This window comes from Cucumis melo, chromosome 12 (assembly GCF_025177605.1).
Source record: "Cucumis melo cultivar AY chromosome 12, USDA_Cmelo_AY_1.0, whole genome shotgun sequence".
Lineage (NCBI taxonomy): Eukaryota > Viridiplantae > Streptophyta > Magnoliopsida > Cucurbitales > Cucurbitaceae > Cucumis > Cucumis melo.
The window spans coordinates 22112990-22126355 of record NC_066868.1 but is presented as its reverse complement, the minus strand read 5'-3'; the positions used below and the strand labels follow the sequence as shown (position 1 = coordinate 22126355).

The window sequence follows — 13366 nt, the reverse complement described above, 5'->3', positions numbered from 1 at the left end:
AAATTTACAAAACACAGAATGGAAAATTTGAAGTTCTATTTTCTAGATTTTGTAATAGAAAATTTTACAAAAAAATAACATGCTCGATAAAAAAAATTACAAAAGATACAACTTAAAGAACTCTCAAATGTCTTAAAAGAAATTTAACAAGTAAATAAATATTAAATCCAACGTCAATAAATTAATTAATGCAAAAGATTGTATAGACAAACCAATACCATTTAAAGAAGCATTATGATAGATTTTTTAACATAAAAAAACAAATTAACATTTTAGAAAAAGAATTACTGGAAATCGATATCTAATTCCCAAATAATTGACTCCTTACCTCAAGAACTCTAGAAAATCAAACTTCCAAATTTCTTAGATTTCATTTAAGAATGTTTTGTTTAAAAGAAAATTAATTGAAAATATATATAAAAAAAACAAACAACTATTAGCAAGAATATATTAAATGAATCGTAGAGCAAACACAAACATTTATATAAGCATATGGACAAAGAAAAAAAAAAGTAAAACAAAAAATAATCTATAAGTAAAATAAAATAGAAAATAAAATTAATTACTAAAAGAAAAAAGAAAAAAAGAAAAATGTAAGAATAAATAATGAGTAAAAAAAGTGTAAATAAGATATGAAATAATATGTACATTAACAAACGTTTTTGTTTTGAAATAGTTAAAATACTTTGTCATTTTCTAGATCAGTAATTCAAAATATATGTCTTGTAATGATTCAAAATCAATTTTCATTATATGAGATTTTTATTGACAAGCGTAAAATTAAAAGTTAATTTGATTTTTATTGTATGTTTGTGTTTCTTTAAAACTACAATTAAGAGGTGAAAAAATAAATGATTTATTTAAAAGGTGATAGATAGCCACAAAGTTTTGCTTCAATCGGCACACGATACCATCTATTGACACCATTAATAAATAACCCCACAGAGCCTATAGAATCCAAACAGTACTTTTGCATAAATACAAGTCGTATAACATTTACTTTTGGTAATGATCTTTCAGCCAGCTTGAGTTTTGTCCTAAAGATCAGCCCTTTTCTCCCAGAACTTGAAATGTAAAGCCCTCTTTTCAAGCATTTGCTCTATCTCCTCAATTGGAACGCCCTTTGTTTCAGGCACACATGTGAGGACAAACAAAATTGTTACTACTGAAATCAATCCAAATATTAAGAATGTCCATGACGGCCCAATTGATTGGGTTAAGGATAAGAAAGACTGAGCAACAACAAGGTTTGAGATCCAATTTGCAGTGGCTGCTATTCCTCCACATACTCCACGACACCTTAAAGGATAAATCTCAGCATTCACAAGCCATGGAACAGGTCCTACTCCTAGAGAGAAGAATACAATGTAGAGAGCAAGACCAAGGAGTGCAAGCCACCCAAATCTGCTGGGGCATCCCCTTGTGTACCATAATCTATTGTAATTATGACATAAATGCTTCACTGTATCATTTGCAACCAAACATTCCCCAGAGAAAAGCTGCATACAACAACAGAAACAACAAAAGAAAAAGTGTCATAATTTACCTGTGAAAAACAAACAAGAAGATGAATTCCATGGTTTAAATTGGTGATTGTTTTTTCCTTACCTTGTTTGCTCCTAAAGCACAAAAACCACAATTTGGAGATGAGGATTTCAAGCACTTCATACAATCCCAAGAAGCAGAATTGCTGACAAAACTGTAGTCAGGGCAGGTATAAGCTTTAAATGGAGTGTTTGTAATACTCACTAATGGAGGATGAGATGTTGTTTCATGAAAAACTACTGATAGAATGCCAAGAGAGATGATGACGCCTAATAAGCTGATGATTAGAAGTCTTTTCCTGCCTGTTTTATCAATGCAATATATGCTGACAATGGAGCTCAATGCATTGAGCACAACTGTGACCAGCGAAAGCAGAATTGCGGTCTCATTAGAAGCAAAGCCAGCCAATTGAATTATAGAAGGACGGTAGTACATAACTGTATTTATACCCACAAGTTGTTGGAAAATCTGGAGTCCAACCCCTGCATAAAGTCCCCTTCTCACTGTTTTGGTTTTCAATTTCATGATCAAGCTAATCTTCTCAAAACCCTCTTTTTCCTTGATCTCTGCTTCAACAGACTCCTTAAGCTCTTTAATCTCCCCTTCTACTTCATTTTCTGAATAGATTTTTCTAAGTATTCTTTCAGCCTCCTCTATCCTCCCCTGTTCAATAAAAAAACAATACTTTGAATTCGTGTAAATCTATGAACTTTAAAAAGTATCTTCTGTTACCTTGCGGTATAACCATCGGGGTGATTCAGGTAGAAAGAACATTAAAATACATTGCAAAAGAGCTAGAATTGCAGTAACCCCGAGCATCCATCTCCACGTTCCCGGTGCTTTGGCGAAAGCTAAGGTGATGAGATAGGAAAGTAACTGACCACTAGGAATGAGAAAGGCAATAGTGTTGACAAGAGCACCACGGTTACTTGGAGAGGAAGCCTCAGAGATGTAGAGAGGGGAAGTCATGGAAACCATACCGATTCCAAGACCGACGAAAACTCGACCAACAATGAGAAGGGAAGGGGCGGGTGAAGTTGCCATGAACACAGCTCCAATGAAGAAGAGAACATCTGTCATGAGAATTACAGTTCGTCTACCATATCGATCATTCATCCATCCTCCAATTGCTGCTCCTATTACTGCACCTGCGATTGCCGTGCTCACAATTGTTTCCTGCAGTTTCATTTCACCAACTTTGAAATCAACTACTTAGTTACAAAATTTCACTCATTACATTTCTCTCTTGCATTTTTTTTTTTTTATATTTCAAACCTAAATTAATTTAAGATAACAAAAACATGTCAACTTTAGCTCCAATCATAATTAACATATTCTTTTAGATTCATTTTCATTTCATATATTTTTATTTTTTAAAATATTTAATAAGATGTATCTAACTTAATTATTCAATCATAATTTATCACGTGACAAACTCTTTTTTATCTCTTTTTTCTTAAATAATTTTCTTTTTACTTTTTCATGTATGATTAGATTGATTTATACAAAAGTAGATATATTTTTTTAGTAGGATAGGTGCATATCAGAATTTACTCAAGTATTGTTTTTTTAATGCTTCTTTACGATACTTCCCCTAATTCAAAGTATGTATATATATATATATATATGTATATGTATATGTATATGTATATGTATATGTATATGTATATGTATATGTATATTTTTTTTAATGCACCAATCACGAGTTTATGAAATTTAGTTTAAAGTTCGCGTCTGTTTATTTTTTTTAACTTTAGAAAGTATTCAATAGATACTTGAACTTCTTACGATAGGTGTTTGAGTTTTTTATTTTATATCTAATACGTCATTGATGCATTAACATTTTTAAAATTCAAAACATACAAATACAAAAGTGAAAGTTCGAGTACTAATAATTCTTTCTGATTCGTAATTCATATACAAGTAATTATGTCCATTAGGAATTCATAAAAATTTAGAACATGTCATGAAACTATGTTGATAATTAATTTGTTAATCTTTTTCTAATTTGAAAGTTAACGAAATTGTTATATACTAAAATTTATAAATTAATTTTTTTAAAAAAAAAAAGATTAAAAATATAGAGTCTAAATAGTTAATAATGCAATATGTGAAAAAGTTAGAAGGATCCTAAAGTATATATTTTTTTTCCTAAAAAAAGGTAGTATGTAACTGTTTGGAGTATATGAGAAGAAAATGAAATAAGAGAAATAAATGGAGAGGAGAATGAATGGAAAATGTTAAGAAGGGAAAGAAATTAAAATGAAGGAAGAAAACAAAGTAAAACCAAAAATATTTTAGTTTTAATTGGTCGTAACCTTATATTATTATAATACACTAATCATTATCTATGGATATTAGTTAATAATAAGCTAATCATTCCGAGTAATTCTTGAAGTCGAATTTAATTCTTTGAAATTTTTTTAAAATATTATTTTCAGTTTTGATTTTTTCCAAACTAACAGCTGCTCGATTTTAGTCTGTTAATTTGGTATTTCAATTTATCATACTCACTCTCATCCAGTCGTTATATAATACATAAATATATATATCGAAGAAAAATATTTTGTCGATCTTTATCAAAGTTTTAATTTTATTGTTTGAGTTAATTGTGTGGGGACACCGATAAGACCAATTTTATTATAAGCTACTTTAATTAGATATTAAAGTCTTTAAACTTTTTTTTTTTGTTCTATTTGGTTCAATAAATTTTTACTTGTATCTACTGTCTATCTAATACGTCTCTAAACTAATAATTCCATATATAATATACTTCTTATTAACTTTTCATATATAAATTTAAATTTTTTAATAAAATATTAAAATTTCACTTTTATTTTTTAGTATAACGTGAATTTTAGAGATATGTTGAGTAGACCCATTAAAACCATCCGTATATAAGATTGAAGAATGTTAAACATTTTGTATAAACACAAAATTAAAAGTTTATTAGGTATTTCTCAAAGTTCAAACGACTAAGTAATTAGAGACTTTTTTTAGAACTAGAGCACGTTTAGTAGACAATTTAAATACAAAATCAAGAAAAGAAAATCACTCAATAATATATAATTAGATCAGTTGTATTTCATATTTTATTTATATGTTTTGTAGTAGATTCAAAAATTAAAATTCAATTTACCTCTATTAATTTTGTACCATCGTTATTCTACTTATCACATGATTTATAATATATTATTCAATACATATTTTAGAATTTTTTTTAAATAATGTGTTTTTCAAAAATAATATAAAAAATAGAGTAGAAGACAAATTATTAATAAAATTGGAGGAAGTCATGTACCTCATATACGATTTGGCATTCACGACTTCAATGCGTGGATCCCATATTTTCTTTTTTATTAAATATTTAAATTTCTAAATTTCAATTTTCAAAAATACTTTTCCGTGTTAAATATCTTCCAAATTCCAATCTCTTATTTTTTTTAAAATATATATATATATATATATATATATATATATATTAAAAAAATATGTTATTAAATATTTAAATCTTTAAATTCTAATTTTCAAAAATATCTTTCTTTATTAAATATAATTCCAAATTTCAATTTTTAATTTTAAAAAATAACTTTCCAAATTTAAAATTTCAATCTCTAAAAATATTTTTTAATAACATATTTAATAAGATATTTTATTTGGAAAGACATTTTTAAAAGTTGAAAATTAGAATTTGGAGATTTACATATTTTTTAGAATCAAAATGAAAAAAGTAATACCAAGAATAATTCTAGAATTAGATATTATATTTTTTAATAACATATTTAATAAGATATCCAATTTTTGGTTATTTTTAAAAATTAAAAATTAAAAATTAAAAATATATTTAAGAAGTAAAGATATTTTTGAAAATTGGGATTCGAAGATTTAAATATTTAATAACATATTTTATTAATGTATATATTTTAAAAAATTGGGGATTGAAATTTGAAATTTGGAAAGATATTTAATAAGAAAATGTATTTTTAAAAATTAGAAATTAGAATTTAGAAAAATATTTAATAAAAAAATATTTTTCGAAATTAGAATTTGTAGATTTGAATATTTAATATATATATATATATATATATATATATATATATATATATATATATATATAAAATTCAACCGGTAAATCTTTCCACTATGATAGTGAAGAAAAAAGCTATTTTTAGAATTTGTACCATTTTAATCAATTTTGATCACATAATTTAGAATTAGGTTTGGATAAGATAATCCAAACTATCTATATATTGGTTGAATGAGCAATAAATCTAAAATTATAAACAAAGTTCAAATTACCTAACAAACAAACAAACAAACCCTAAACTTGTAATTTAACTCAAACTCTATTAGCTATTGGGGATGAAATTTAAATTGTTTGTTAAAGAGGAAAATTTGTGGAGATGAATAATTAATTAATCACCTGTAAAACAGTACTTTTATCCACAGATTTGAAATCATCTCTAATGTAAAGAAGAGCCCCAGAAATTACTCCTGAAAAAACAAAACCCATATATATATCATCCCGCTTTTAAGAGACATATTTCGAAATGAGATTATGAATCGTATCCAAAAAGTAGGGACTATATTTATCGTTTCAAAATCGCTTTCAAGTACGTTGATATAGGAAAGAATAATTAAGAAGAAGATTACCAATGTCATAGCCAAAAAGAAAGCCACCAATTCCAGCAGAAAGAGCAAGACGAAGAACGAAGGGATTTTTCCAAGGCAAAGAAAAGCTTTCTCTAAAACCTGAAGAACCATCACTGCTGCTTCCATGAGTTCCTCCCTCCATTTCTCTCACAGAAAAAAGGATAAAAAAGTTAAAGAAAAGGGAAATCCTGGTGGGTTCTTTTAGAAAATTAATGGATGAGAAAAGAAGTTTTCTGAAAATGGGCTGTTTTTCTATTTGTTTTTTGGAGCAGAAAGAAGTGAATAAATAAGAGATGAGAAGTAGGAAATGAGGGATGGGATTATGAATTTAAGTCAACTAATAGGACGTTTTTAAGTCTTAGTTAAAGATATGTAGAAGTACGTAGAACATTATTTTCTATTGAAACTAATTATAATTGAAAAAATTAAAGGTTACCTAGTTTTGGACCTTTTTTTCTTTGGACTATATGGACAGACAAAATTTACTATAAGCCCTGGGAAACTCAAGCACTCCCACTTCATGCTTTTCTTATAATACCCACATAGCGATATATAGCAGTAATAGAAGACTATACCTGACTTTTACTACAAGAATTTTTGTCTAGCGACCACTTTTCTTGTAAACACAATAAAATTTGTTGGCAAAGTCATGTTCTGCGGACATATGTTTCAATGGGTGGGCAGAACATCATGTCTAATGATAAAAATATATATGCAGACAAAGAATTACACGGTCATAGTGAAAATTGGTAGATTAAGTTTTTGTAAATGCTTATTTTAGTTTCTGTCCATACACCTTTGAACTCTTCTCTATTCTATAATTCTCTTATTAACTTAAGCATTAGGTTTTCTCTTCTTCAAATTATAAATTCAATTGTTGGTGTTACTTAAACGCCAGGTAACTTTTCTTTCGCTAAAACTTGACATCAGCCATAATATTACTCCATTCTCAGTACAATTATTGTAGTTTTTGTCTTGGTGCATGAACTAATTTTGAATAAAAATAATATCTTAAAAAAATGAATTTTAATTGGTTATGCTCTTATCCAAGCTAGTTGAAGATACTATATTATGGTATTGAAAAAAAATTATTTTATTTACTTTTTTTATGTTTTTATATTGTCTTCAATGTTAAAACAAATTGAGGAAAAAATATCAATAAGGTGGCCGATGATTTTTTTATTTTCGGGAAGAAAATGTATTATTAAGAGCAATCAAAATTGGGGATGATATCACATATTTGATACCATATATATATATATAGGAAGAGAAATGAGAAACATGTATTTTTATAATGAGGCAAAAAGAAATAAAATAAAATATAATAGAAGAGGACCAACATGTGATACTATACTATAGTATACTAGGTTACAATTTCTAGGTCTGTGTGTTTTAATTGCTCTTGTCTCACTCACCCAACTTCTGTTCTTTTTCTTTTTCATTTGTAATTTAACTCATTCCCAGTTTTCGAGTCGATTGGATTTATAATTTACTTTTCAAAAAATATTAGGAGAAATTGTTGCTTTTAAAACAAATTTGATAAATGGATTTTTTTTTTTTTTTTTTTTTTTTTTGTCTTTTAATGGAGGCTGTGATGTCTATCTCTCTCTATATATAATACACTTTTTTCTCGCCTTTTTTAAGGGAAGCTGTTTTCTCTCTCTTCTTCTCCTTTATTTTTGTTTTAAATCTACTTCTGTTTTTTCTCGAAAAAGATACAAATTTTGGATCAAGTGCATCAAGGACATCTTCACCCGCCTACTACAAGAAGCAAGGAAAGACAAAACGAAGGCTAGAAAGAATTCCAAGAACAACCCAAGTAGCATTACCAATTAAACAAAAGCATGTAGAAATATAGCTATAGAGCTGGCAGAGTAACTAGCAAAAGGGGAGATCTACTAGTTCAAAGGCCTGTGAGAGTTTGAATATCTTTCCAAACCTCGACAAGGGATTTTTCATGATTATTGAAAATTCTACTGTTTATTTCAATCCATATGGACTGCAGAGTCAGAGCCATTATGTTGAAGATGATAGAATCCTTCCTTTTTTTTTTTTTAATAGGCAAAACTACTTAAAACTAAATAAAATATCAATACTAATGAAATAAGATCATTTACATTAATATAATTCGTTAGATTAGAATAATGAGATCATTTACATTAATATACCTTGTTAGATTAGAATAAGGCATGTAAACTAAACAATGTAATGTGTGAAGAATAAGTAAATAAATGAATGAGTAAAACCTGTCACATGAGGAGATCTATCAATAGAAAAAATGAATGCCAAGTGTTATAGAAGAGGATTTACCAAGGTATCTAGACTCTTTTCTCTAACCTCTTTGATTTCAAGTTCAAGGTTTCCTAGGATGGTATATATATCTTCTGCTCTAGGATGAGTTTGATCAGCAACACGAAACTCAGTTACACGGCCATTTATCTCCAGCGAACTAGAACCAGGGGTTTTCTTCAGCCCTTTATTCCTTAAGAAACTTCTCATCTTTGCCACTTCTTCCCATTTACCTGCAGCAGCATATATGTTCGAAAGCAGTATGTAATTTCCGGCATTTTTAGGCTCCATATCAATGAGCTTCTCGGCCGCGAACTCTGCAAGCTTGGACCCAGGATGCATCTTACAAGCACTCAACAATGGACCCCAAACTCGAGCATCGGGTTTGATAGGCATGTTTCTTACAAGTTCTCCTGCTTCACTGATAAGCCCAGCTCTCCCCAAGAGGTTAACCATGCAAGCATAATGCTCTTGGCTTGGTAGGCACCCATAACTTTCAGTCATCTCCTTGAAAAATTCTTTCCCCTTTTCGATAAGACCAGAATTGACACAAGCTGTTAGTAGTCCCAAAAATGTTACTTGGTCTGGCTTTGAATTTGAGCACTTCATTCGATTGTATAGCTTAAAACACTGGGACCAGTCTCCATGATTGGCATGGGCACTGATCATGGAGTTCCACATTATCAAATCTTTATCATCAATTCTCTCTTCCTCAAATAGCCTCTGAGCCATCTCTATATACCCACATTTTGCATATGTTATCAGAAGGGCTGTGTTAAGTGATGGAAGGGAAGTCAGGCCTAGCTTCATTGAGTACCCATGTAAATATTTGACATTTTCAAGTGCTCCAATGTGAACAAATGCAGGCAAGATATTGATCATTGTAACAAAATCAGCTTGAATCCCATCAGATTTCATCTTGGAGAAGAGAGACGATGCAGTGAGGGACTGACCATTTTTGACATACCCCTTGATCATAGCACTCCATGAAATTACAGACTTGTCTGTCATCCAGTTGAAGATATTACAAGCTGAATCTAACATTTTACATTCACAGTACATGTCAATGAGAGAATTATGAACTGAAACTTGACTGTCGGAACCATTCCTCAATATATGGGCATGTGTTTGTTTCCCCCAATCAACACATTTCAACTGTGCAATTGAAGAGATAACAGGCAATGCAGTAAACAGATCAGATCTAATCCCTGATCTTGCCATGGACTTGAAGAGCTCAAGGCATTCCCTCGGTTTACCTTCCCGAGCATAAGCTGCTATCATTATATTCCATACAACACGATCTTTCTCTGGCATTTTGTCAAATAACCGTCTAGCATCTACTAAGCTACGTAACTTAGAGTAAAGAGACAACACGGCAGTATATACTAACAAATCTCCACTCAATTTGCTCACAATTGCAATACAATGAACAATTTTTGCAAGTTGAATTGAGTTCAAACCTGCAATGAACCTCAAGAGATTGACGAATGTGAGTGAGTCTGGTACTAATTGTTCTGCTCTCATTCTCACAAAACCCCGAAAAATTCCCTCCCCGTTACCATTTTGAGAACCCTCCGTGGTCAAGGAACTCGACCATCCCAAATCTTTCACAGACCTTTTATCAAACAGTTGATGAGCATTCTCAAATGCAATCCATTTCTCATACATCTCAGCCAGAGCAGTAGCTACAACATCAAACGAATCAAAACCCAGCTTAACCAAATAACCATGAATCGTCCTCCCAAATCCAACATTTGAAAATGAAGAACATGATCGAAAAATAAAAGGGTAAGTTTCTTCATCTGGGTGCATAGATTTGGCGACCATTTGTTGATACACCAACAGGGCTCGCTCGGATTCTCCATATCTTGTCAAATTTCTCAGTATGGCGTTGAAAAGAGTCAAATTGGGGTCGATTATGGAGCAGAAAACTTGGAGAGAGTGTTTGAGGAGACCAAGATTGGCATAGCAATCAATAAGTTTGGAAGAGAGAGTTGGGTTTTGGTGGAAGCCATGGAGAATGAACCTGGCATGAATTTGCTGGAGGTGTTGAATGGAGTTGCATCGATTGAAGAGGAGGGAAAGCGTGTTGAGCAGTCTTGATTGGGTGGCGGGAAAGTTAAGGAGAATGGGAGTATGAATAATGGGTTTTGATCGTTGAAGGTGAAGCATGTCGGACAAAAGGTGCGGCTTTGGACTCGGAGTTTGTGGCTTTTCAAATTCAACAAAGAGTCAATGTTCGAGAACTTCGCACCCATTCAAAATCAAAAAGAATTTTTGTACGAAAACCTTTATTGGTCAAATTTCCAATACTTTTCAAAACAAATCTTTCAATTTCTTTTTTTTTGGCTAAATTATAATTTATTAACATTGCATCTCAACCCGGACAATTTATTAAAATACAGCTGTTTTTAAAACTTATTACAAAAATAATGTAATCCTAAATGAATTTACCAAAATACTGATATTTTTCTTTTTTTTTTTCATTTTTCTTAACCTGTTGCAGTTGGGCGAGTTCTCAAAACTCGCCCAAGTTAATTTATTTTTTAGAAAAAAAGCAAAGAGATGGGCGAGTCTTAGACTCGCCCTCTCACCATTTCCTTTCTTTTCTATTATTTAAATATTTCTATTTTCTATAATTTAAAAAACTTATTTAAATATTTTTATTTTCTATCATTCATTTAATTATTTACTCTTGAAAAAAATGTAAAATTTAATTTTTAATTATTATATTATATTATATATATATATATATTAAATAATTCTTTTAAAAACTTAACTTTACCTATTTTAAAATCATTATTAATATTAAATGATTGATAGAGAAAATAAGGTAAAGATAATTTCAAATTTGATCCTAGCCTACTAGATATTAGGAAATTCATATCTTAATTGAGGTAAGATAAAAATAAATCTTACTAAAATCTTGTATAATGGTTACATATGAGTTATCCAATAATTTCTTACTTCTTTTTTAATGTTCAATTTCCTTACTAATTTAGACACAATTAATGTAATGTGAGGGTACAAGATCTAAATGATCTTGCTAAATGATCGTTTAGATTTGTAGTGAAATAATAAGTTAAAGATGACACAATATCTAATAATATGAAGGAGAAGTATTAATATGAAGAAGAGACGCATGTATTCAATGAGAAATTCAAAACCAATAAGAAAATGATAGGCAAATATGTGTCAGTGTTGTTTACGAATGGTCATATGATAGATAGTGTCGATAGGGTTGATTATGATCAATCTCTATGTGAAAACTTAAATAGAATGTAGGATCTAATTTGGCGTAAACATATACTCGAAAGAGGAAGAAAAATAAATTAGTTAAAATGTGAGAGAATGTGAGTTTTTTGTTAGAGGAAGAAAAACTCATATGGAACCATTATACAAGATTTTAGTAAGATTTATTTTTATCTTACCTCAATTAAGATATGAATTTCCTAATATCTAGTAGGCTAGGATCAAATTTGAAATTATCTTTACCTTATTTTCTCTATCAACCATTTAATATTAATAATGATTTTAAAATAGGTAAAGTTAAGTTTTTAAAAGAATTATTTAATATATATATATATATATATATATATATATATAATATAATATAATATAATATAATAATTAAAAATTAAATTTTACATTTTTTTCAAGAGTAAATAATTAAATGAATGATAGAAAATAAAAATATTTAAATAAGTTTTTTAAATTATAGAAAATAGAAATATTTAAATAAAAATATTTAAATAATAGAAAAGAAAGGAAATGGTGAGGAGGGCGAGTCTCGAGACTCGCCCATCTCTTTGCTTTTTTTTTTTTTTTTTAAATAGACTCGCCTAACTGCAACAGATTAAAAAAAATGAAAGAAAGAAAAGTAACCGTATTTTGGTAAATTCTTTTAGGATTGCATTATTCTGTATTTTAATCAATTATCCTCTCAACCATGTAGTGATTTAAATTTTCATTATAAATCTACAGACACCATTTCAAATAATAATTTCTATCCAAATTCAAACAAATTTCTACTTCGATAGCATTTTTAAAATGTTTATGAAAGTTTTAAAATGTTTCTTAGAATTATCTTAAGTATTTTACTGAAAATTTTCAGTTTAAGATTTGAAGTAATACGTTTTCTGTAGCCCTCAATAATGTCATTTATCAGCTAACTTAGATTGACAAAGAAAATTTTAATATTTTAGGAAAATCTCGATTGGTCGGTCTTGAAAGATTTTGAATGTATTTTGTATTGGCTTGCTTTTTATTGATGATAAAGGTACCTATTTATACAAATTACAAATGAATGAATATGGTAAAATTACAATAGAATCAATTTACAATAAATGCCTAAATAATGGGAGAGGATTGTGGATCTTGAAATATCAAATCAATTTACAATAAATACCTAAATAATGGGAGATGATTGTGTTTGAAATATCTCCTAATATCCTCCCTCAAACAGATGACTCAAGTTGAGTCAGTAGTTTGTCTCGAAGGTGAAGGAATGTAGGAGATAGGAGTGGCTTTGTGAGAATATCAGCAAGTTGGTTGTTGGAAGAGATGTAACGGATGGAGATGTCTTTGCGAAGAACTTTTTCCCGAGCAAAGTGATAATCAATTTCAATGTGTTTGGTGCGAGCATGAAAAACTGGATTATGAGCAAGAGGTATAGTAGAAACATTGTCACATCATAATGTTGGTGATGTCTTAAGGGGAACATGGAGATCACATAGAAGCTGTCGGATCCAGTAAAGATCGGCAGTAGTAGTGGCAAGGGAATGATATTCTGCTTTTGTGGAGGAACGAGAGACGGTAGATTGCTTTTTAGAAGACCAAGATATTAGATTAGAATCGAGAAAGGCGATGAAGCCGGAGG

General features: G+C 29.5%; 2 protein-coding genes across 3 annotated transcripts; both read right to left on the bottom strand.

Annotated features, from left to right (window-relative positions):
• Window positions 1-840: 840 nt before the first annotated feature.
• Window positions 841-7179, bottom strand: LOC103487837 (probable inositol transporter 2). 2 transcript variants are annotated; one of them, XM_008446344.3, is made up of 6 exons: window positions 6199-7179; window positions 5969-6039; window positions 2278-2721; window positions 1995-2208; window positions 1609-1901; window positions 841-1499 (listed from the first exon to the last, which is right to left on the bottom strand). In XM_008446344.3, exons 1-6 carry the CDS (start codon window positions 6338-6340, stop codon window positions 1038-1040), a joined length of 1626 nt encoding a protein of 541 aa, XP_008444566.2. In that variant the 5' UTR covers window positions 6341-7179; the 3' UTR covers window positions 841-1037. The 2 variants fall into 2 exon arrangements, with proteins under 2 accessions (XP_008444566.2, XP_008444558.2); XM_008446336.3 differs by having other exon boundaries at window positions 1609-2208; window positions 6199-7175.
• A 1311-nt stretch (window positions 7180-8490) lies between these two features.
• Window positions 8491-10659, bottom strand: LOC103487849 (pentatricopeptide repeat-containing protein At1g11290, chloroplastic-like). Its single transcript, XM_008446357.3, has one exon. The coding sequence runs from the start codon at window positions 10657-10659 to the stop codon at window positions 8491-8493; it is 2169 nt and encodes a 722-aa protein (XP_008444579.2).
• Window positions 10660-13366: the final 2707 nt, after the last annotated feature.

Bases quoted from the DNA above. Each gene is read 5' to 3' on its own strand.
- LOC103487837 (XM_008446336.3), bottom strand. From the start codon at position 6,340: ATGGAGGGAGGAACTCATGGAAGCAGCAGTGATGGTTCTTCAGGTTTT. The intron at 6,040-6,198 runs GTAATCTTCTTC...TTGTTTTTTCAG, and splicing joins TCTTTTTGGCTATGACATTG to GAGTAATTTCTGGGGCTCTT. The intron at 2,209-2,277 runs GTAACAGAAGAT...TTTATTGAACAG, and splicing joins CCCGATGGTTATACCGCAAG to GGGAGGATAGAGGAGGCTGA.
- LOC103487849 (XM_008446357.3), bottom strand. From the start codon at position 10,659: ATGCTTCACCTTCAACGATCAAAACCCATTATTCATACTCCCATTCTC.